Source organism: Toxorhynchites rutilus, chromosome 3 (genome assembly GCF_029784135.1).
Source record: "Toxorhynchites rutilus septentrionalis strain SRP chromosome 3, ASM2978413v1, whole genome shotgun sequence".
In the NCBI taxonomy this organism is placed as follows: Eukaryota; Metazoa; Arthropoda; class Insecta; order Diptera; family Culicidae; genus Toxorhynchites; species Toxorhynchites rutilus.
Window position 1 is genome coordinate 304,812,515 of NC_073746.1, and position 26,621 is coordinate 304,839,135.

Sequence of the window (26,621 nt, forward strand, 5' to 3'; positions counted from 1 at the left end):
TTCAAGCCATCGATATACGGCTTTACGTGCGGATTCAGACTTCTTTTTTTATTCGAAGCAGTTAACATCGTTTGTTTTCCGTAGACATAAGGGCTTCGTTGGGGCCTTTAACATTGCATCAGTGCATCGATATGGCGATATGGCGAAGCAGGCGTTAAGGTTGTGCGCCATATAATTATTTGAGAAATATCAAGCTAAATCATAGTGAATGCCGTGAGTTATTTGGGTTCGCGTGCCAATCGCAAAACTGCCTTCAACAAAGATGGCATTTGCGCTAATCTTGATCATAATGAAGCAACACAGCTGTTTTCGAGGTTTTTGAGAATAACACACAGAATTTATTTTGTTTATTTAGTCACCAAGTAAATATCGTTCTAGAATGTTGTATGTGATTGGATAGCAAAATTTTCTCCGCCAAGGATAACAGCTGCGCCTATCTCGAGCATGAGAAAGTAGTGCAACTTTTTTCGAGGCCAGTAATATTCCCAGAAGCGTTTCTTTTGAGAATAGCGCCAAATGATGAGAGGTTTTTCATTGTTGATATTCTTAGTCGCTTCAAGCCACCAATGTAGGTCTCTGTATGTACGCTATGTTGAACGCTTGTTTATCGCTGATTGGGTTTCGTTGTACGAATGATGTCTAGAGGTGCGATTCCACAGGGACAACACTTAATAACATGTAGCATGATATTTGATGCTTTCAAGCATTGTCATTGTTGTTGTTTCCATTCAGCGCCAAAGAAAGTTTGATGTAGTAATGAGATGTGGAATAATGGTGCTGGTGCACTCATTATATAATCGCCTGTAGCCGAGTGTATGTCAATTGCGAAAAAGACCACCGGAATAGCGTTCGAGGTAAATTTTCAGCTTGTGCCGTGTTCTGCGAGGGCAAGAATGAATCATCAGTCAATTATCGTCAACTAATTCTACAATAAAAAAAAACATTTCAGGGCGACCAAACAATTCTAGTAAGTAATTATTTCTAAACATTCGTAGCATTATTGAAATAATATCCGAAGTTATTAACAAGCACCTTGAGCAAAATAACAGCGTAGTTCTACGTCAACAATGTGGTCGTGTCTTGTACACAATCTCCTATAATTTTTTGCACGTTTATGGCAGAAAATTTTGGAACATCTAGGTACAATGTTTGAAACGCATTATATAAAAAAAGTGGATGGGTCTGAGCCTAGGGACACGGACGGGATCTTGACATAGGTCTGTTATTGTGTGTAGTAATTGCATTTGAATTGTGGTTTTTCATTGTTCAAAATCTGTAATTTTTTTTCTCTTTCGATACATCAAATAGAAGCCCTGAAAAAAATGGTTTCCAGTACGAACTTGTATTCTTTAACGGGTTAGATGAGATAACGCGATAGAATCCGGAACCATATTCTGTTCAAAAATGTACACAAAATTACGTATGAAGCCATTACTACCCTTTTCTTTTGTTTATTCAATTGTGCAGAAGAAGACAAAGAGTCATCATGTATCATTTTTAAACAGAAGTCTAAATAGTTAAGATCATCATAAATATAAGCCTAAGTCAAAATAATCTATGACTACAGAAATATCTTATAGATAAATAAGCATTTTCTCTTACGTTGCTACGTTAGCGATTTATAACCTTCTTAGTGTAGAAAGAATACGTGAAACCAGGAAATTTGAAGATGAATTCTGCTTTTTTCTAAAAAAACTTGAACGAATTCCATACCAAAAAAACAAAACATCATCATTTTACTGGCTGCGCCATCTGGTTGTAAATCCAACGTAAATTCGTCAATAACTTTATAGGCCGGTGATGTATATTGAGTATTCTATGGCCATGAGTGCTCTCTAGAGAAGTTCGTGTAACTGATGTAGTGAATTTATTTCATTGGGTGCTAAGTTCTGCTTATGTATAGGAAAGGGAAAGGAGAATTGGCATATGAATAAGAGGAAGTGAAGCGGGTTCTTTAGGAAGAATTATATAGAGAACATACTCCTCATGGTATCATAATCTGATATACGTGAGTATACTCTTTCGATCTTTTAAATCAGCAGCAAGTTAAATTAATTAATTGTATTTTTACATAACCAAATAACATGCTCGATATTCTGACATCCTGGACGATGGACATGTCGGACCTGGATACATCAATTGTTAGCACGATAAAAACGTGAATTGATCACGAATTGATTGGGCAACATACAATACAATAACTGATATATGCCTATTATCGGTAAATGGAGAATAATTCATTATGCGCATCAATTCACATTGTGAACTAAACGCCCGAATTTAGGCAAAAAAAAAGCTCGTTGCGTCGGAGAGGAGTGCCATCGCAATCGAAAGAAAATATACCCAGTTTAATCGTCAAATTGTTAACTTTTTTCACTATATTCACTGTTCATGGTGGATAAATTTCCTGTCTAATGGTATATAACACAAAATATGTCGGAATAACGTTTTTGAGTAATATGCGTTTGAAAACTCTTAATGAATCGATACATTTTTCGTGACCCCCTATATATAGAAATCAAAGACATAGTCCTATGTCAATATAAATCAGTAGAGCAACATTGTTTTATCAAAAACTTCTAAAAAATTGTGATTTTTGTTTTGTTTAATGGGGTTGTGAAGACACTTTTCGTGCCATTTTACATTACATTCAAAATAATCACCCGGCATCCCTGGAAATGAAGTTCAATGTTTACATTTGATTGTGTTGTTTGGAAAATGTCCATTTGAAAATCTGTAATTTTTTTTCCAATTTCTGGATTGAGTTTTATAATTGTAGTTGAAAACATACATTGCTCATACAATTCTAGTTTAGCCGTATAAACATTTCTGAAAATGAAAGCGGAGCAAACAAACTGATTCATCATCGATCGCTGCCGAGAGGTCGAGTTAGAAGTCTGTTTTTAGTCGTGTTCCAGAATATGAAAACAAACGGAAAGAACGCTCGTCTTCTGGAATAGGGCCCAAGTGATCTGTTTCTATTGGAAAATGTCATTATCGAGATAGATTCAGCAGATCACAATTAATTTATAATAATTTGAGAAATGTAAACATTTTTTACTGGATTTCATATTGCAGTCCCTTCAAGGGAGTAAAACAGAATAAAACGTGGGTTTTCGACATAATTTTGTCGTTGAAAAAATAAATTGCCAGCAACGTGGATGTTATGTTGGCGTGCTTTTCCATCCTGTAGACTTCACGTTGATCGAGAACTGAATTGAGGTTGAGCTCCGCTAAACATTGCCATAATTTATCAATATCAAGTATGATCGCTTCTTCCGTCTCTTCCTAGAAATGGCAATGGCAATTCGAGAGCAAATTATCCCCTCACAATTGCGAAAAATTCCCAATTTTCATTCAATCTAAAATTCGACTGTCTGTCTAATCGCATCTTCCAAATGCCCACCGAAGCGACCAAAATTATGGCTCTTCGTTGGTGTTCCATCAATTCCGCTCAGCTCATTTACCAATTTCGTTTGTCACCGAAATTGCCTATTAACTTTCCCAATTTCCTCGAGCGAAATGTCTTCGTCCCAGGGGAACGACTGTCATCCTAAAGTTGAACTTGGAACTTAATCTTTTGCTCCACCCACATCTGCCCCTCCCCTGCGCGGGACGTAAGCCTCAAATTGATTCCATCTTGCACAACCATCCAAGACATTGCTTTGGCCCGAGATTATTGAACTTATAATCTCCGTTCCCTCTGTTCCCGCCGTTTCCCGATCGTATACGGTAATGGTCCGAGTTGACGGAATGGTTTCACCCGACGGATGCTTTTTGCTACTACAGCCTTGTCAAAGCAGTGTAGGAGGGGAGTTGATTTCGAAGTTTTCCAGGCCCCCATTGAATTGATAAAATCTCAGCGGCAAAATGAGCTATCAATGTTCGTTTTGGTTTTTTTTATTCCCCAAGTGGAGCGACTTGTTATAACTTTTTCTACTAAATTCTCGCTGGGAGAATCTGAGCTATTATAAGTGATTTTTCAAATTGGGCGGTTTTAATTTGCTCGCTGTATGATGCAAAGTAAACACTACCCCCATGGAAAAAAAACACCATCCGCCTCCAGCATTTGATAATGCTGCGGAAACCTGGTTCTCTGGTTTTCCGAAACGAACCTTGTTACTTTGTCCCAGAAGATACGACAGCAACAACAACAAAAAATGGATATCCTTCGGTCGGGATCGGGATCGGAAACAGCAGGTGGCCGAGCATCGAAACACAATTTTGCACCTGAGTGGGTTTGCTCGCGGCACCATCCTTTGGGCTAGAATCCGCTTCTCGGACGGATGGTTTCGCTTGCATGAACTTTGGATTTTTTTTCTTGTTTACTGGTCCGTTCCAACGGAACCAACCTAAAGTCGTTGATAGGGTCCATGTTTCATTTTCTTTTGTGGTTCATTTCTTTTGAATTTTGGACGCAGAATGGCAAATGGGATGGAGAGGAGAATGTTCAAGAGTGTCAAATGAAAATTGAGCTCCAATCGGTTTGTCCGCCAGCTCCTGGTGTTACACTCCCATACAAAGTATTCAGTGTGAACGTGACCATTGGACTAGGGCGAGTTAGGAGATTCCAGGTCAAACCACATCAATGTGAGAAATATAAGAAGTAACTATAAGAGACTGGTAAAAACTCTGTTTAATTAGTTTACTGTCAGACTACGTATTCTGTATCCTCTATCACCTTCCCATTTTGTTTCGGAATCATGTTGTGAGCATATTTTATGTATCCATCATTCAGATTTTATCTGTTTTGTCATTGTTTTTTTTATTTTTCTTTGTATTTAAGCGTGAATATATAATGTTTTTTTTCTGAAACTGCAATAATTCTTGTTTATACCGTTTGTATCAGCTGGAATGGAAAATAATTGATGTCAACAGGGAGACAGAGAGAGTAAAACATTTTAAATTGCTCTTAATTTCCTGTTTCTGCTTCGAGTACCCATTAAATCGGAGGAACTATTTTCAATACCCATCGTCATCATAGTTCTTACTTCGATCGCATTATCATGGGCTGGCGCATATTTCACATTTCATTTCGAACGATTGCAATGGTTCCAGCCAGACGAGCTTGACACCGACACTAAATCCCGCACGCGCTTCGATGATTAATTGAATGTGAACAGCATTGGGAAAAATTGACAAATCGGATCTGTTTTCTTCCACCAGTTTTCAGCGCTCCTCTCAGTAACGCTCCTTCCGGATGGTGCGCGAAATTCGAAGAACCAATTTCAATTACCATCGGCGGGAAGCGCCGGCATTACCGCCCCGAAATGAAATCATAATTTATTCTTCCTTCAATTATTGTCGCATAATGGATATCGCCATGGAAAGCACCATTGTTTATTAGCCGTCTCGAGAAAGTCTCCAGGCTCACGGTCCCACGGAGCTGTAACCGTTCGTTTTATTTCTGACCCTTCGAGTGAGTCGCACGGTTGGCACTTTTCCAGTGCACTGTTGCGCTGCTCATTTGTGCCTTGGCCCCACGATGGTTTTCCTCCGAACGGGAGATGATTTGCATAATGGGGAAGAGGGTAGTATTATGGCTGCCGGGAGTAAATTTTTGTATAATTTTGCAACAACCCTCCTGAATAAAGGAATAGTTTAATTGCGTTTGAGAGTTTTGCTTGAATCTTCTACGAAATGGTTCAACGCGGACTAATTTTTTGTTGACACTCTTGTTGTTGTCATCGATAAATGGAACACTGTGGCCATGGTGGAACTGGTTCTAACCTGCATCGAACTGAGACTCTGCCAAATTGATAATAATCGTCCAGATAATGTTTCATTCATTTCAATTTGGCTGCACTCGAGTCCAAAAGCTGCTAGGTGTTAGAGGACAGCTGTTCGAAAGCTTCCCCACGTGTTTATTGGCAGAGTAGATACAAAATGACGAAAAGTGATGATATATGCTCTAACGAAACAATAGAAAGAGACCACAATAAAGCTCAAAGATCCGTTCTCCTGGCTTTCTACAGAGTCCAGGTCAAGAACTAGCCACTATTAATTGATATTTTTGATGTGGAACTGCGTCTTTCAGTAAGGGTGCTGTTTGCGCTGATACGAAGTCTTGACCATCCCTAGCCAATCCACAACAGCGAAACAGCAATAGCTCACATAGTGCTTATGTCTCTTGGGAGAGCAGAGTTTTTATCGATTGCTTTGTATCGCTCTTTTATTTATTTATTTATTTATTTTTCACTTCGTCTTAGATTTGAAAAAAACATCTCACAGACTGACAAATCTTAAATACTACCTTATATTCCTAATTCTACGTTTAAAAACACATTTAGATACATTAAAATCGAAGTGACATTGAACTTCACTAAACGCACGGAAGCAGCTGGACAAAGGACAGTTTTGCCCGTACGACGTTGTATGCGGCCGTATCACCAATAGCTGTCTTTCGCGGAGCTGTCTGGTGGGAGCGTAAAACCGTATCTCGCTGATTAACTCCGCACAGTCGATGTTTCCGGACAGTAAATCGAAGACAAACAGACGTTGAATTTTCTTCCGCCTCGCCGAAAGCGTTTCTATGTCAATAAGCATGCAGCGACTTTCGTAATCAGGAAGATGAGCGGGATCATTCCATGGCAGTTGTCTTAAGGCGTAGCGAATAAAACAGCGTTGCACTTTTTCGATCCTGATGATGTGCGTTGTATGGTAAGGAGCCCACACGCATGCTGCGTATTCAAGGACACTTCGAACCATTGAGCTGTACAGAGCCTTCAGCGTGTACGGGTCACGGAAGGACTGCGTGTTCCGCCGGATAAACCCTAGAACAGCGTATCCTTTTGCGATGACGTTGTTGATGTGTTCGGTAAACTTTAGTTTGATGTCGAGAATTACCCCGAGAACTCGAATGGAGGTAACGCGATCGATAACAGCAGAACCGATTATGTAGTCATGGGACAGAAACGATTGGCGCCTTGTAAATGCGATTGTCTTGCACTTGCTGATGTTCAACTCCATGCCATTATCAGCACACCATGCAACCAATTCATTCACGTCAGCTTGTAGAGCATAGCAGTCCAATATGGAAGAGATTTTCCTAAATATTTTTAGGTCATTAGCGTAGAAAAGCTTACCAGACCTCAGCCGGCTGATTAGATCATTGACGAAGAGAATGAAAATCAAGGGCCCAAGAACGCTCCCTTGAGGGACGCCGGATGAAACTTCCAACTCTCACGAAAGCTTTTCTATCGATTAGATACGATCTGAGCCACTCAGTTATCCATTCAGGAAGTCCAATATGTTTGAGTTTCGCGATAGCCAGTTCGTGGGGGACTTTATCAAAAGCTTTCGAGAAATCAAAATAGATAGCATCTACCTGACTGCGACTTTCTACAGTTTCCGACAGAACGCTCATGTAACTCATCAAATTTGAAACGGTTGAACATTTCTTCACAAAACCATGTTGAGCATCAGTTATGAACGAACGAACCGCATTAAAGAGACTCCGGTGGACGAGTTCTTCAAAAACTTTAGCAATGCAGCATAGTATCGAGATTTCTCGGTAGTTACCAATGGCGTGAACATTACCAGACTTGTGAATTGGAGTGATCGATGCCATCTTCCACACCTCTGGAAACCTACGCTCGCTCAGGGAACGATTGAAGATTGTGCTGATAGGAGTTTTCAATGCATCTGCACATTCCTTTATAAATGCTGGAGGTAGACAGTCTGTACCGGCACCCTTGGAAGCGTCAAGGTTTTTTCTCTAGAGACAGACAAAAAAAGCTGATTGTAGACAGGATAGGACCGAGAATAGAATCAGAATCAGAACTATACGGCCGGAAAAAAAAGTCACAGGAGGGTTGTGTCCAAGACATGACCGCATAGTTGTCGTAGGATTCCGTTAGGCTATCTGTTGATTTTGGATTTGTTTGAAGAATTACAACGTTAAACTATTTGATAATAATTTTGTGGCCCTGGAAAGGGCCGTTTTGTGTGGTTGCTGGGTATTGTTTGTTCACTCCACCAGTGTTTACCGAATGATGATGACAGAAGGATGGTAAACAGTAGTTGGATGGTGCGTATCAGATAAAAGATACTGAAGGAACGAGATATGAAATAAAGAAAAAAAAACTCACCAATGTAATATAACATAATTAGCAATACCGAACACAATTATCAATTTTTCTCATCAGTAAAAACATGTTACTTTGATATAGAAAAAACATATTTGAAATGTAAAAGGTAATTTTCTTTTAAAATCTTTACTTTCTGAGTGTTTATTCAATCCAATGCGAATTTTACTTGGACTAACCACACCTAATACTATATGTAGAGCATATGGGAAGTCACTTTTTCTTCATTTTTCCACGTTTTCTCGCCGTATAAACCTATTTGGGGTGAAAATGAACACAACAAGCGGAAACGAGCGGGAACACACCTTGGTTTTCATTTATGAAAATTGAAAGAAATCGTCTCATATATCAAGTCATTTTAACACAACTGCTACCATATACAATTTTACACTTACACTTGTGCTGAATTTTTCACAATACCAACCAACATTAAAGTTCCAAATTTAAATTTTAGTTGCTAGAATTAATTGAATCATTCACCTTACTTGCAATAGAAAAAATCCTCCAATTGCATATATTTGCAATGCCTATTTCCCCCAGGCAGCTTTGTTTCGATATCTCTGTTAGGGAACACATTTCGAGGGAAGAAAAACTCCCCCTACCTTTATGTATTTGCAATGCCGATTTCCCCAGGCAGCTTGGTTTTGATGTCTCTGTTGAGGACTCACCGCATGTGTCGTCGATTTCGACCAATCAGAAGTGAGTATTTCCGTTAGGATAGGGGTTGAGATTTTTCAATTGTTCGATAGTTTCATGACATACATTATTTTCTTCAATAGAGAAAATTGTTATCGAGTGCCGAAATCGATTGATGCAAAAATGTCATCAATCCATCATGAAATGATTAAGCAACAAGCGTTTAAAATTGGAAATTTTCACGATGTACTCGATTTTTGATTTTCAATTTGTACCCCAATATGTTCCCGAAAGACGTAACCCTACGTCAAAATCTGAATAAATGTGTTCGCGTTAAGTTCTGTGTTTAAATTCTTCTGAACGGTTGCGCGCGAACAGGTGCCAAATCAGAAAACAGATTACGATTTTATGAAATAACGGCAACGTTGATAATGGGCCTGATTCTTGAATACACTTCACGGTGGAAACGAAATAAACGGCACGCCACTGAACTACGTTTTACGAGTCAGTGAAGTGTCGAAGATAATAATGGGTTTTCAGGCAGAGTGAGCACTTTTCAAATAAAAAACCATTAATGAAAATTAACTTCTTCGTATCAAACTGGTATTTAATGTGAGTGAAAAACTTTGTTTTCTTCATGTGATATAATAATCTCATACAAAAATTTCATGTGAAGATAATTTGATATTACAATGATAAGTTTAGTGGGAAACTAATCTCGTATCCAGATGTCGACACCTTACCGTTGTTATCGCGGATACGTTTCATTCCGTTGCCACCGTGAAGTGTATTCGAAGTGTATTCGAGAATCAGGCCCAATTATTTTCGCTACGAACGGCCTTTGATGATTTGCATACCAATAGAAACGGTATGCCATACATTGCGATTCCCTAATCCGTAAACGGTGTAAAATAATAGAAATTTTAAGCATTCCCATTCACCTATACATTTTCTTCCCATTTGTGTACTTACCAACCCGTACCGTAAATAGCGGTCAACTCGTCTCGTTTGAGTATAAATAAGCCATCTGCGATTTCAAATTACAGTCTCAATCCAGCTAGAGGGCAGACAATATTCTTTCCTAAGGATGCTCATACACTGTTTGACCGAAGCCAAATATTTGACTCTTTTTGACAGGTAAAATTTTATCAACGTGTACTGATCAAATATATCCGACAAGCAAATATTCAGTTACTGGATGCCTACAATATTTTTTCGGTCTGTTCGTCAAACCAGTCGGAACATGGTTAGGATACCTTAAATATTCCAGTCGAATTTTTCCGAAGTTCGATGTTTGACATTGTTTGCCAATGATGATAATTAACCCTCTACAATCTAACCCCGCCTTTAGATGGGCCTCACGCAGAGATGCCAACCTTCTTGATTTTTCAGGATTTCCCAGACTTTTTGGCTCGTATCCCGACATCCTGACAAACACTCGATTTTGCCTGATTTTTCTAGAGTGATTCTGATTTCCTGTCTTTTATTTCATCACAATAAAAAGAATCCTGGTTGGAAATGAGAACTGTCAGAATAGCCTACATGAAAAGCTCTCCTGTTCTACCTTGTATAGTGATTGCACTTTCTTTCGTTTATTATTTACTAGCTGACCCGGCAAACTTCGTCCCGCCCAAAATTTGTGTTTTGTTATCAATACCTTCAAACATTAACGTTTTCTTACTATGAGCAAGTTCATGGGTCCAATCGCAGAACAACCGCAGTTCATTGATTGATCTCCTAATCGACCCCGTTGAATTCACGTTCCACTATACAATTCCTAGTATTTCTAACAAAACTCATCATTATAATATCAGATTATTTTCAGACACTATTCTCGTTAAAGATTTTTCAACCACTTGCAAATAACATGTTTCTCCGTTACATGGAATAAATGTTTTATACAGAAAATATGAAAATAAAGACAGCCCCAAATCGGACAATTCCTTCCTCGAGTTCTGCTCTTATCAACACATCCGGCGATTCTTTTTTTTTTGGTATAGATAGAAGAAGACATAGGAGTGTGTTTCATCACATTAAAATCCATTTCCACTTTCGAACAAGCTGGTTTCTGCTAGGAGTGTTTTATGTCGAAAGTCGGAAATTCGAGATAAAAGTGGAAAAAAATATTTCGATTTCGGTCGCGCACTCCAAACGAATTCTCATTTAAATATTCATTTACCGAACCTTCGGACTGAGGGTGCGGAATCCTATCAAGCCCAGACGCTGCAAGCCCAGATTTGCAGAAACCCGGTATTCGCATCGGAAATGCAAGTCACATACCTTAAATGCGACATCAATTTACACCTGCAGCCAAACCAGAATTGGTTTTATGCTTTCCATCATAAGGAATAAATACTACGAGCAGGTCCAAAGAAAAAACAAATTTTTCCACCAGATACCAAACCCCGCCTTAAGGTGGATTACTGGTTTGTGGTATAAATAAAAAATCGTGACTTTAAAAAATTGTCGTTATGTTTTTCGATTTTTTTCAAAAAATAAAATAAGTAAAAAAAAATATTTTAAGTTAAACGGTTTCTTTGTGATTAAATATAATAATAATACAGATAATGTACTAAAAGCTAGAAAATAATTGGGCAATGAACAATTAGCAGTTAACATACCCCTTTCTTCATTAATCAAGGACATTGGTGAGACTAAAATAAAATCGCGAGGCCCGTTGGATTTCCATTACCCGCATTTTATGGTTTCATAATATGCCCCGCGATTTTATTTTAGTCTCATCAATGTTCTTGATTGATGAAGGCAGGGATATGATAACTGCTGAATGCTACTTGCCTAATTATTTTCTAGGTTTTAGTACATTATCTGTATTATTATTATGTTTAATCACAAAGAAACCGTTTAACTTAAAAAGTTGTTTTTACTTATTTTTTTGTATTCCATAAAAATCTGAGCTTTACAAAATAAATGATTACCAGATTCGGGGAGAATGGATAACGAAGGCTTGAAGAGAGAGATTCTGTAAGGTCTTGAAAACTATGTAGCAATCATTAGGATGTATGTTTTATCCATAAATGCCCTATGTTCTGAGCACACACTTAGGAACACATACGGTTATACGTTATTGATCTTGAAAAAAAAGATGTTTATTATTAGATTTGTTTTATTTTAACGTTAATTATTACACTTACTCACGTTTAACAAGTATTTTTCTTGATTCCTCCGACAAAAATGTAGAAGAAAACTAGAAAATTACTAAGCTCTGTAGGCTGTGCTACAATTCTTTCCAACCCAACTAATTCTTCTATTACACCGAAGCGCTGTTGGAGCTGTCGGAGTTCTAAAAACGATCTACACTCAAAACTACTCCAATGAACCAGAGATGATGCACATCAGATATTTCTGAGGTAGAGTGCGCATAAAAGGGTTTAATTGAGTGTTCAAACAGTTGTTTGTATAATATATACAGTATACAAAGGTCCAGAAAGCATTCCTCATTTCCAACAAAAAAATTTTTTTTTTTTGAAAACATTCAAATCTCTCGCATTACGGAATAGCGGGTATGAGAAAGTGAAAAAGTCTAGTGGTAAATTCTAAATTTATGCCGCATAGCGCTTGCCAGAATATACATGATAGGAAGGTATTTCTGAGCAAATTGGAACACAAGCATTTCAAAATACATAGATGGTACTACTCACCGGCACCAGAAATCGGCGAACCTCGGCCAGGGCATAAGCGATGCGGGCGTGTGCTTCGGCCGGGGCCGTGTAGGTGGAAATTTCGACGTGCAGATCTTCGGACAGATGTGCGTATCGTGGGTCGCCACCGAGTCGCAGTTCCTCTTCCTGTTTTGGTCGTTGTTGTTGTCATTTGTTGTTACAACGTCCGTGTGAGGGGGCGTGAAAGCGAAAGAAAAAAAAATAACATAAATAACGTGCATAACGTTGTAACAGAGGAGGGTGGATAAGAACAGAAAAACAAAACAGACAATGACAGCGAAAACGTCTGTTGAGACAGACGGATACAAACCTTCTTACGATCCCGCATTGAACCCTTGCCAAGAACTGCCATTTTGCACATCGTTTCCTCCTGGAGTCGCTTGAGGGAGTTTCCCTTCGGTCCGAGCAATTTTCCGACAAAGTTAAACTGTGGGATACAGAAGCGGAAAAAGGGGGAGATAATGGCGAAACGAGATTTGCGTCAGTCTTATGGTGGGTAGAATGACAATGGGGATATCATTAAAGTTAGTTTTTGCGCTGTTCTGCTATCACTGCGGTGTACAATAAACGTCTCCGCGGAATTTATTCCTAGGGATTTAATAACAGCTCATCTTGCCATATGCACGAGTAAAAGGCAAATAGAGCTGACTCGTCGTATTAAATGCTTTCGCTACAGAGACCAACTCACTCAATTCCACGGGTTCTCGTGACTACCACGGCACATGTTCAAAATGAAGCTGGTACTTGCTCAAACAACAAAGAATAATAAAACTATCGGTGATGACGATGATGTTAAACACATTACGATGAATTATAATCGAATAAGGTAGCTGTGGGAAATATGATTGATTCTCCAGTGTTGCTCTCGCTATCAATTTGACTCACCTTCGGGTGATCCCGGACCGGAACCTGAACACGGACGGCAATCTTGATTGGTTTGTCTCGCGTGATGTCCAACATTTTCTTTTTCTCGTGTATAACCGAGGGCGAACCTGGAAGCAGGAAAAGTGGAAGGAAAGAATAAATGATGAGTTAGGGAATTACCGTCATATTAGCGCAGCTATGATCTTCTAACATATATTTGGTCATTTTGCGTCGTTAGCTAGGCGATGATGGAATGAATGCAATTAGGTTAGACAGAGGATTTGATTCAGGTGACTAACGATGTGAAGGGAGTTTGAACGGATGACAGGATAAATATCTTATTGTCTGTAATGGAAAATTCCTATAGAAAACGTTTTTACGTCAAGTAGTATCCAATATGAAAACGGTAAACACTGTCGGAATCGTCCAAAAAAGAAAGCATGCTTTTTCATTCATTGAGCGTTGATGACAATTTCCAGCTAATTAAGAGGATGCAGTCTGGTCTGGCTGAAACAGTATGACGGCATCTCACAGAAGTATTCCGTATGCATAAAGTTGGCTACCATAGCGGGAGCATTTAGGAAAAGAGCGCAATGCAGACGTTTTAGGTTCACGCGCGCGTTTCTTCTCTGATGTGATAAGGATGACAAAGGGTTCACGTGGCGAATGAATGCCAAGGATGAAAACACAATAACTAGAAAAGAGATGCACGTGATTGTGTTGTGTCCTGGAAAGGCTTTGTGGTTGTTGTACCAGTTTCTTTTCTAAATGTTTGCGAGGGAGAAACTTAACACTGGAAGGATCTAAAGACAAAACATTTCTCAGATAGGTAAGAGGCAAATTCTACCGAAACGGTTTGTTTTCCCGGATTTTCCAATTAACGCGGATTTTTGAATTAACGCGGTTTTTCCTATTAACGCGGATTTTTTATGCCTTTTTTACGAGGTATATATCCCACGCGAAAAAAAAACCTTGGTGTACACCAAATGGCACATACCATGAACTTCCACGTTTGCCGAAAGTTTTCTGAGTAATGTGCGATTCACAGAGAACGTTACGGAAAGGAACGTCCACGTTCCGTCAACCTCTTCATCAATTCACATATGCAGTCAATGCTAACGGCAGCACAGTCGCGTCAAATGTCAAACGAATGATTTATTTAATGTTGTTCATAGTGTCGACACCTACAACTGTTCTAAATTGCAATGCCCTCTTCCGAATCAACATGCCTAGAATCATTTCTAAATTTTGAAAAAAACAATGAAAATCATTAAATTTTATTATTTCAACGCTTAAAACCTGTAGTTCCGACCATTATTCAACAATAAAAATATATAGACTGTTTTGCTCAGCTAGTCGCGAATGATTTTGACTGAGAAAATTGAAACTGGGAGATATGTTGGCATAAAAAATGCAACCAAAATCGAAACAAAAGTCAAGACACAAAGCCCAGACAAAAACCCAACGAGCCCTCTGTATCCGTCAATTATTCTTTTCTACAAATCCTGCCGGTTGTTTTCGTTGAACGTATGCTGACGGGTCGTTACGTTGCCGATGTGTGTGAATGTTTTCATAAGAATAGCGTGGGAGAATAATTGACGTAACGCGACGTGACGTGACGTGAACGTAACGTGGATGTTGTATGTGCATCGCACTTAACGCAATGCAATCTCAGCTTCGAATACTTCCCGTGCAAAACGTTCGGTACGTTGCACAGTGGGGCCGATCTGAAAAAAGGCGGTCAAAAATCTTTTAATTTTTACATTTACATTTTAGAGGTTGGGTGTCTTCAGAAATGTTGCTCAGAATGTTGATCTAGATAATTGTACGTTTTCATTCAAACTCTTACTAGTTAGAATAAAACTTGGAAAAACTAACTTTTTGTACTTGAGAAATAGTTGAGTTTTGACAACTAACAATTTTATATACACACACTCTTTACAGATGCACGGGCCAAAGGTTGTGCAGTCCACTGATCATTCAACAAGAGCCAAAGGTTGTACCGCTCATGACAACTCTACATGAACTGATGATTGCGCCGGTTAGTGACCATTCTATCCTAGATTCCTCGAGTCGAGAAAGACGCACCACGCTAGATATGAGGTACAGGGGGGCGTTGCTGATTAAGGGTAAGGGATTAAGGGTGATGCATCCCAATAGGACTAACCTCGAGCCAACCGCGAGTAATCGGTTACATATTACTAACATAGATAATAAGAAAAATTGTCAAAGTATTGAACTCCCGGCCCCGTGAGGCTAACGCCATATGAGCCTTGATAAAAATATATATTTTGGAAAAAAAAAGAACGAAAGCTCCCCCTACTTTAATTTATTTGCAATGCCGATTTCCCCCAGACAGCTTGGTTTAGATTTTTTTTTTATTCTTTATTTTTGAGACTTTCGGCCTCCTGGGCTGGTTCGTCTCAGAATCTTGGTTTAGATGTCTCTGTTAGGGAACACATTTCGGTAGGAACAAAAGTTCCCCTTTCATGTAATTGCAATGTCGATTTTCCTCAAGCAGCTTGATTTTGATGTCTCTGTTAGGGAACACATTTCGGTGGGGGCAAAAAGCACGGCCTACTTTTATGTATTTGCAATGTCGATTTCTCCCCAGGCAGCTTGGTATTGATGTCTCTGTTAGGGAACCGCCGCATGTGTCGTCAATTTCGACCAATCAGAAGTGGGTATTTCCGTTAGGATAGGGGTTGAGATTTCTCAATTATTCGATAGTTAATTTCATGACATATATTTTTTTCTTCAATATAAAAAATTGTTATGGAGTGCCGAAATCGATTCACGCAAAAATTTCATCAATCCATCATGAAATGACTGGGTAATAAGCGTTTGAAATTGGACAATTTTCACGATGTACTCGATTTTCTATTTTCAATTTGTACCCCAATATGTTCTCGAAAGACGTAATCCTACGTCAAAATTACAAAATGAAATGTCCGACATTTGAATCGAACTTTTTTCTTACGATTCATATTTCGGACAGTTGAGATTGGTGATACTACAATTTGATTTTTCAGGCTTATGATTGATGCAAAGCGTAGATTCATATAAAGCATCAAGACATTTTGAAATCAACTACAGGCCAGCAGATAGATATGAGGGAAACTGAATAGTTAGTAGACATTGTCAGTTATTTTCGCATGTTTGAACGACAAGAAACGTTATGGAAACAGAGTGTCCGAAATTCGAATTCACCCCGTCCGAATTTTTGATTTTTGACGTAGGACTACGTTTTTGATTTCTATAGAGGGGGGTCACTCTACGAAAAATGTAACGTTTATTAAGAGTTGTCAACGCATATTACGCAGAATCGTTCAAACGATATATGTTATAATATATACCATTAGAAGGCAAATTTATCCAACATTTTTTTCGCCTGAGACGTCAACAGTGGAACTAATAAAACAAGTGAATAACTTAACAAATAATAGAGGTATGTTTTGCGAGCGGATGCGAAGGTAAATCATGTATTATGCATTCTTTCTTTCAACTTCGTTCCCATGAATAGTGCATGCAACACAAAATTGTGTGCAATAATTCGTTCTATCAAACAAATTAGCAAGAACTTTTTAATCAGATGCAAGATTTCACTCAAATTTCATGCAAGATTTCATGAAAGGAGCGAGAAAGTGTCACCCATAATCAATACAATTGACGAATTTTATTCGCTAACTGAACTGCAAAACAGCAAAAGTTACACTTCAAATTAAAGCTGACATCTATTATTGATACATAATTGCTTTGCAGCCTAGTTAACGTATGCCCTGTTATTGATAAGTCCAGTTGAAGATGGTTCAGTTAGCAAAGGACTTCTGTATATGACGGGGTGACGAACATCTTAAGCGAGTGTCTTCCGAGCGAAAATGATATCATTACTAGGAGGATGGCAACGATTATCATGCGAGGAATTATTGATTTATATCGGCATTACATCACAAAAATAAAACGAAATGAAATATTAATAATCTTCATGACTCATATCCATAATTATCAATGACTCAATTTCATCTATGATAGATTGTGTACCAATACGAACCAATACGACTCTATTGTGATAGTGTGATTGTGATTGCGTGATTTCACCGAAACAGCTACTGTTCCTGATGCCTTAAAATAAGACTAATAATAAGAATAAGACAATGGAAAGAAATCACAATACCATAACTATCACATAAAAATAAAGCAACTTCATAAAGTCATGTGTATTTTACCTCAAAATATCACGAAATCGTAAGTATCTTCAACTTGTGTTTTGTTTCTTTCCCATAAACTCCATATTTAATGTAATCAATGAGGATATAATTGTTTTTGTTTACCCATCCACATATAGTTCATCTACCATTCTACCCTGTTATGTGTTACACTGATATTCATTAATCATTTTCAGACAGTTGAACTTCCTGCCAGAAACTTTTTCTTCTTTGTCCGTTACAAACCGTTTGACCGATATGAATTAAATCAACAGATTTATGAACAATGAATAGAATCACCTTTAGAAAAACAACTGATCTGAACAATCACAGTCCTACGTCAAACTTCCGTCCGTGCTCCTACGCTCAAAACCTTCTACTTTTTTTCATAAATAGTGTCCGAAGTTCGATACTAATTCGCTTCAATTGAGAACAATTTTATTCGATAATGATTTATGTTTTCAATTAAATAGGTAGCACAATAGAAAGCTTGAAAGCATATTGAACTAATTTGCTAAAAAACATCCACCAAATAATAGCTGTGCCTGAAGTTTAGATCTGTTTTCTGCATCAAATGCCTTGAGCGTCTGAAATATGATTCAGAACGGTATATAATTTCTATCTCTTAGTACTGCAGAGACATTATTGACCCATTCCAGCGTGACGTGACAACGTTTTGACTCACTAAAAACAGTTTTTTTTCTCGTTTTCATGTATAAATCATACGAATAGTAAACGATGTGAACGTTAAACTGAGAAAATTTTCCTATAAGAATCTTCAGTTGGAGAATATTTTAGAGTTGGATTCGCTTGTTGCCCTCCCAATACTTTTGTGACGTGACAACCTGTATTTTTGCGGTTTCCGACTTTTTAACATTAATGTTGTATTTTCAGTGCCATTTAGAAACATACAAATAGACTTTGTTCTATGATTTCTCAACAAAAGATGAACGTGGAATCCTGTATATTCAAAACTTATAGTAGGTTTGGTCCAAGACACGACCACATTGTTGACGCTGTTATTTTGTTCAAGTCTTTGCGCTCATCTCAACCGAAGCCCTTTCTATTAATATTTCCGGTTTCAATTAGCTTAGCTGTCATCCTTGGTGGAGATAGTTATGTTACTGTCATGCGAAACCAAATCACACTTCACCTGCCTCAGCGAGATACAATATTTATGCTCTATGCAAATATTCCCATTCGTTCTTCTTCTTCTTCTTCTTCTTTTTATCTTCTTTGTTCACAGATACTTTAAATCATTCTCCTTCGTTGATCGCCAATGAGTTGCTCGTTATTGACGGCATGGGTAGGGAAGCTCACAAATGACAAATGTATGGAAAAATTTGAATGCTTCTAGTTTTCATCAATTGAAACCGTTTACACACCAGGGGATTGTAATATATAAGATAAAAAAACAAATTTTAGGGAATTTCTGATTCGTTTGGTATGTAAATCGTTAAAATCCGTTCGCGGCAAAAATGGTTAATCACATTAAATTTATTTCATAGAAACGTGACCTGTTTTCTGATTTGGCACCCTTCCTGAAAGACGTAGTTTTACGTTTTATTTCTTGACTTGACAACACGCTCTGTGCGAAAAAACAGTCTCCACAAAGCGTTGTCACGTCACACAATCAATAAGTTGTTTTAACACTCCTATACTGGACTGTGCGCGTCTGTGTGTTATTGCTATTGTGTATTTTTAGGCGTTATTGGCATTTATTCAAAGAAAAGGATATAATTGAGTGAAAAAAACTCCAGAAAACATTTTTTCTTTAACTTCTTTCAGTTTTAATAGTCATTTAATTCAGCCACCTAATTGACGCTCGGTCTGTCAGACCTACACGCGAGTATAAAAAGGTTAACACGTTGAGTGTCACTGCTTTATAGCGACTCTATGGAAATTTTCAAAAGTATTTGAGCCATCGTTTCTGATCGCAATGGAATGTATTTTTGTTCGAAAGGGAATGCTTATAAGCTTATATGCTTCTACAAGTTACCTTTATTATCATATGTTATACTGTCAGTCACCGGTGACTGACGCAGCATGAGCGAAAACTCGGTGTCAGTCATCGTTGACTGACATGGCTGTCAACGTGTTAAATAAGAATTTCACCATATTGTAGCAAGCTATATATTATGTTTTATGTTTTTACTATTCTGAATACTTCTCACTTTCATCTGAGATCCCCCTTTCCCCTTCCAAAGGTCAATCCTATAGGTGAAGGTGGTCCCAACCCGACAGGTGGTCCCGAATCAACCAATTCTTTGTATCTCAGGAATGTTGCTTCCTACCGAATTTTCAGTAGTGTCAAACGCAAGGTGTCACAACGCTGACAATTTGATGATATGGTGACTTTTTGTGGCTCTCTTCATTCTAGCGTTTTAGCACCATTCTGCGTTCTCATTGTTTCATAAACATTATTTGGGAAAAGTCGGGGTGTTCCTAAACCGAACTACAAACGGTGGTCTTAAGCCGACCTCCAGTTTTTACATCGTAATTATTTAATACGTTCACTCAGGTGCGGGCCATCAATGGCTCGCACAAGCCTGGCTCATCGGGTGACACTCACTACCGGGGAACGCATTTGATTTTGCTATCAGAAACTTTTGATTAACTCTATGTATGCATCCGTTTGGATGTGCGCGTATTCGTGCAAGGGCGTTTATGTTTGCGTGTTGAAGATTACTTTAACGTTGACGTTTACATTTGCGTGTGCATTTGTATGTGTACCTTTTTTGTCTAATTCCACACGCGTCGCTCTAACGCTAAGTTCTTCCCACTCTAACATTATCTCCCTTTCGCTCGAATGCTATTTACTCACTATAAAACTTTATTCTCTTTTTTTTTCATTCTTCTTCTTCGCACCCGATTTTTCTTCTTCGCCATTTCCGATCTTTTAGAGCCGTTTTTAACAAACCGGAAGTCACCAACTTTGATGGCATCGGAAAACGACATTCGAATTCTGCTGGTAAGACACCTGCACCCAATGCCCATATCGAATGGGTTTTCCATATTTTTTGATGTTTAATACTATTACCAGAGGTTGAAACAAGGAATCTACGTTTATCTATTGTTGACAAATCCTAGAACATCATTCATTTGTATTTTGTATTTGTGTTTTAAAACGGAACTGCAATTAATCATGATTGTTCAACATTCCGAAACAGCAAAATGTCAGGTGTTGTCACGTCAAAAAAGTATTTGACTGACAATAAGCCAACCTAACTATAAAATATTCGCCAACTAATGATCCTTGTAGCAAATTTTCTCACTTTTACTACAACATCGTTTAATTTTGTGTGATTTATACATGAAAACGTAAAAAAAGGGTTTGTAGTGAGTAAAAATGTTGTCACGTCGCGCTGGAATCGATCGATCGGGTCAACTGTGTTTCTTGGAAGAGTGTCTTAAAACTAGTTTTTTGACCTAAGTTCTATCCAAAATAATTAAAAAATGTGCACGTCTGTGGATTCATACACAGCTTAATTTTTTTTCGTCAAAGTTTGGAGTATTACGCATACTACTTCTCGAACTCGGGAACTTTCGGGAACATAATTTTTTATGTCAATTTTTGCAGGGCTATTTACTCCATATTTTAATTTTTTTTCTCCATCTACTATTGATGTTTATCTACAATATATTGATTTACAATACGATTTCTGTTTCTAGTTTACTATCAGAGCTCAAATCTGAGCTTTTTTGTACTGCATTTAGTGGAAGAAATTGTATATTCTTTGATCTTTGCTTTCGCGAGTCGCTTACCAGAGGATCAGATATCATAACCAATCTTATGAAAACATTCTGAATGTTGACTTCCCTTCATATTGAAATTTGAAGATTTACAACAAGTATAGTATTGAAAAAAAATACATTTAACATATATTATTAAAAATAATACACTTTCACATGAAATTTTTGGATTGTTATTTCTCCACTCTTGATGATTCTTTGACAAACAATTGATCAGCAAATTTTCTGGGCCAATTATATCTGCTCCGTGAATGAGAATGCGATGCAGCGATGACGGCTTGTAATACCATCCGTAATGACTAACGGAATATTTCGTAGTCTCATAGCACAGCTTTGAATGCTTGTATACTCATGGGTTTACCACATTCCGAAACACTCAAAATTAATGAATATTTCTTGACCATATAGTAGTGCGGGGTAAAGCAGCGCATTGGGCTTTTTGAAGCAAAGAATTTAGACAACAGCGTTTGATACATTATTACACCAGCAGCTCACACATATGAACAAGATACATTTCATGAAAGTGGCAAAACGTTAAGAGGTAAAAAGTGTTTTGCGATGTATTGATCTATTTTTTTCAGTTTTGGAGATGACGATTAATTTACCTGGATTACTGGAAAGTTCGAAATTATACTTTCAATGAAACCTTCACTCTGTAGTAGATGATAGTGTGTATTCGTTTTTGTGAAAAAGTTCAAGAGCTTTTTTTTAATATTCGATTAGTTTAAAAATTTATTGTCTCCGTTGTCCGGTGGTCTAACTGGATAACGGAAGAACAGAAGGAACACTCCTACGCCAAACTGGCTAATGGGTAAATGTGTACCATATGCAATGGTATAGAAGGGAATACACTAACGACGAAAAAATGGCAACTGTGTAATGTGCTAATTAAAGATATGATAAACATGTGACATGTACACAATTAAAATTGGGCTCTGTTACAGCTAAAGTGCTAATGAGCCTTAAATAAACAAAAAGGGATAGTTCAAAAATTGCTTGTGGGGCAAAGGTGCGCAGTGGCTGTGGGGCAAAAGTTCGCACCAGAGTTTTGCCCTGAAAAAAAAAATAATAAAATTTTTTCAACAACATTTTTAACGGAACCCACAAGAAGAAAACTGATTTGAAGAATTGCACTCCAGAAATGCTCAAATGGCCCGACAGAGGCTTCGGGAGGGGGTCTCGAAGCGTCGGATTGCGGCAGACCTCGATATTTCTGAATCAGCTCTGAGGAAGAGGCTCATATCAGTGAGTGATTTATGATTTGAAACTTCTGCTCATTCTTATTCACGGAGCAGATATAATTGGCACAGAAATTCTGATGATCGTTTGTTTGGCAAAGAAACATCAAGCGTGGAGAATTAAAAATTCAAAAAAATTTCGTAAAACTAGACGTGGAAATAGTTCAAGGTATGTTGATTTTTTTAATAATAAATAAATGTTAAAAGTTATTTTTTTAATACTACACTTGTTGTAAACCTTCAAATTTCAATTTGCGGAGAGGTCAATAATGGAATGTTTTTGTAAGATTCCTTATGATATCTGATCCTCTGATAAGCAACTCGCGAGAGCAAAGATTAAAGAAAATCAAATTTCTTACACCAACTGCATTGAAACTTTTGCAAAATAAATCAAATTGGAGCTTCGATAGCGAACTATAAACAGAAATCGAATTGTAAATCAATATATTGTAGATTAACATCAGTAGTGATGAATGAAGAAAAAGAATTAAAATATGAAGTGAATAGCGCATCAAAAATTGAAATAAATATATGTTTCCGAAAGTTCCCGAGTTCGAAAGTAGTATGCGTTATACTCCGAACTTCGACAAAAAAAAAACACGTTGAGTATGAATGCACAGACGTGCACATTTTTGAATAATGTTTTAAGAAGAAGTGACATATTTTTTTAATATCACCTATAACTTTGTGGAACATATTAAATTGTCTGTATTGAGTTGGGTCAAAAAACTAGTTTTGAGACACTCTCTCAAGAAACACAGTTATATATCTGCAGTACTAAGAGATAAAAATTATATGTGTTAGGAAAAGTTTCATAAAATTGTTAGTTCTAATTTTTGACGTAGGACTACGTCTAACCGGAAGATATAGGGGGTGAAATGGAAATCTAGGCACTGAACAAGTAGGAAAAAAATGCAAGATTTGGAACGCTTATAACTCGAGCATTTCTCAATCGATCGCAAAGGTTTTTGCATCAATTGATAGGAAATATATCTACGCATCTATCATAACGAATAACATTTCCTTTTTCTTGAGATAAATAATTGAATAATTGTGAAATATCAAACATTGTCAAAATGCACTATGTGCTCATTTTTGATTGGTCCATTTTGTGCTCCTCATATCGTACCGACCAAAACGGGCAACCAGAGCAGCAGCGAAATAGAATGAAGCACGATTGGAAAGGAAAAAGAAAAAAATGAACGAAACGTTGGTCGCAGTCTCACACATGCGTAATTCTTGAGCCAGCCAGTCAGCTTAAAAATCCCCGCTCCGCTGCCGTAACGATCATTCTCATTCAAACCGTACACCACATCGGTTCGCATCACAACACATCAACAAACCAACCCAAGCAGCCATGTCTGGACATGGTAAAGGAGGAAAAGTGAAGGGGAAGGCAAAATCCCGCTCGAACCGTGTTGATCTGGAGTTCCCCGCAAGGGTAGCTAGGCCGAGCGCGTTAGTACCAGTGCACCAGTCCACCTAGCAGGCGACATATAGTTTCGGCCGCCGATGTTATCGAGTTAGCTGGCTTCGCGACAATAAGAAAACCCGCATTCGGAACAGAACACATTCGGTTCGGTGGACATCAAGACCAAGACGGGTCTATGGTACTAGGTGAGGCCGTTTCGTCACTAAGTTGGTTAGGGGAGCGGTATATGAAAACAGTACGGAAGAAAGCAGAAGGGGAATTTTTTCTTTGAAGTGTGAAAGAGACAGACTGATCACAAGCAAGCTTGGGCACAAGCGTATTGTGTTTTGTTTACAAACAAAACACAGTAGACTTCCAAGATGGCTGAAGAGTGGTTTTAGCAAGTTGGCCCACCTTAGGATATACTTCTACGCGCCTTGATCAAGACAACAGCGGGCAGTTGCAGCGAGTGGCGAGTGGCAAACGCAATCGCAAAACGGCAGCAGGTAGCAGAAGAAAAAAGTTTGTTCTTTACAAAATCTGCATTGGTGGCAAATCCAGAACAAGGCGGCATCGAGGGCGTTCGAAATGGTTTTTTTTTCAAAACCACGAGTACTTAGTTTTCTAAATTGGAACCATTCCATAAAACAAGGCGCTTTTCAGGGCCATTAAACCTTCCAAAAAAGAGTTTAGGAAATACAGTTCAATGCTTTCTGAAACATTATCCAAAATAATAATGAAACACAAATTGATTTTTTCATAATTTGTTTGCCAGGAGATAATTTGTTTGAGTATGAGAATTTGGCAGTTGTTCTGAGCTTATTGATAGTTGGGGAGTTTCCTGATTATTCAATTTTCATCAATTCTTAAATTGTTTCCAGATTGAAAGTACAGCAATTTACAATTAGTTCGACATTTGGCTAATTGGACGGACATGTAATGCGACTTATTTAGTTGGACATTTTTGTAAACATAGAAATCCAAATTATGATCCCACATTGAAAGTCGACACTGTACCACTGTCATCGCAAATGTTCAATTACAGGTTAAAATCGCCTCCAATGCAACACTGAGTGGCGCTTCGGCACGTCGCATTGAATGTAATTTACTGTACAACATGTCACAAAGCTGGATGGGAAGAAATTTTCCAACTGTGAAAGCTGTGGCAAGTGGCAACAAATCGCTAAACAGGAAGGTTTAGCCGAACAAGATGGGAATATCGAGTGATAACAAAACAATAAACTCTTTAGATTGAAGATAATTTTGTGATCCTGAAAAGGACCCTTTTTAGCCATCATGTGAATCCAACGAGCGAACAAATCGTAATGAATGTATTTTTTTGCCATCGCTCCCTTTTAACGCTCATTCGTTCGTCTCGTTGGACTCGCCCCTCTGGCTGATTCTGCCGATTTGTCTCTATCCTGTGAGTGTGTACCGCTAGAGTATGAAACAAGCGGACCCCAAAAAAATATCTTATTTTCTTTAAAACCGTAAACCCGTGTGGTTGTACGGCATCGGCATCGTGGACGTAACAAAGGAGGACAAGTTAAGGGAAAGGCAAAGTCTCACTCGAACTGTGCAGGTTTCCAGTTCCTTGTTGGTCGCATTCACTGATTGCTCCGCAAGGGTAACTAGACCGAACGGATTGGCGCCGGAGCACCAGTATACCTAACAGCGATTATAGATTTTCGGCCGTCGGAGTGCTCGAGTTGGCTTGCAAAACTGCTCACGACAATCAGAAAACCCGCATCAAGAACAGAGCAGCTTCGGTTCGGCGCTCATCAAGGCAACAATTAGTTTCAGTGAGTGGCAAAGTGTTTCTCCGGCACGTCGCATTAAATGTAATTTACTGAACAACATGTCACAAGCTGGATGGGAAGAAATTTTCCAACTGTGAAAGCTGTGGCGAGTGGCAAACGCAATAGCTAAACAGGAAGGTTTAACCGAACAAGATGGGAATATCGAGTGATAACAAAAACACAACACCAAAGGTTCTTTTCAGAACCATCAACATATTCATAAAGAGTAAACAGTAAACTAATCCATTTTTCAGGTAGATAGGTATATAAAATAAAACAATATATTTAAAATATATATTTAATAAAAGCTGTCCCCTTTGTATAGTCCTACGTCACTCCGGTTATGTCCCCGACATTACCCACCCGTCTTTTTTTTCTGAAGACAACACTCAACTTTTCTCAAAAACAACTTTTTTGAAGATACCCAAAAATGCAAGGTCAAACGAGAAAAGATTTTTGCCCATCTTTTATCAGAACGGTCCCACTGTGCGCTGTGTCAACATCTTTGTCGTCATTCATTTGCTTTCAGAAACCTCGACGGGTTTCAGCTCGAATGCTCGTATTTACCAATGACACGCAAGATGCCACTTGCATGCCTTGTTTGGACCAGATTCCAGCTCCTTGTGGGGACGGAACAAAAAAGTGAACACAGGATCTTCCAATTTGATGTCAAGTGCAAGTCAGTCGTCTGGAGCGAGCAAACTCTCGAAGTATAAAGTTAAAAAAAACATTACCCCCGCCACCAATGCGTTTCGTTTTTTTATTTCATTCGTTCACGAGATTATCTTTCAATGTTTACTCCAACGACACACGGCTCTCGCGCGTGTGGAAATTAAAACAATTTCCACACGTGCACAAAGCTCGCTCACGCTCAACAATCTCGTGCACATTTCAGTTTTAATGAACGAGATATGCGGAGAAATATTCGAATTTTTCCTCCTCGAATTT

General features: G+C 38.3%; 1 protein-coding gene across 3 annotated transcripts in view; it reads right to left on the reverse strand.

Moving 5' to 3' along the window:
• Window positions 1-26,621, reverse strand: part of LOC129775843 (KH domain-containing, RNA-binding, signal transduction-associated protein 2) — a 144,338-nt gene that overhangs the window by 57,202 nt on the left and 60,515 nt on the right. For all 3 annotated transcript variants that reach the window (XM_055780989.1, XM_055780988.1, XM_055780986.1), the window contains 3 exons: window positions 13,289-13,395; window positions 12,714-12,830; window positions 12,383-12,529 (listed from right to left, as the gene is read on the reverse strand). In XM_055780989.1, coding sequence (XP_055636964.1) covers window positions 12,383-12,529; window positions 12,714-12,830; window positions 13,289-13,363 — 339 coding nt within the window. In that variant the 5' untranslated portion in view covers window positions 13,364-13,395. The remainder of the gene's footprint in view (window positions 1-12,382; window positions 12,530-12,713; window positions 12,831-13,288; window positions 13,396-26,621) is intronic.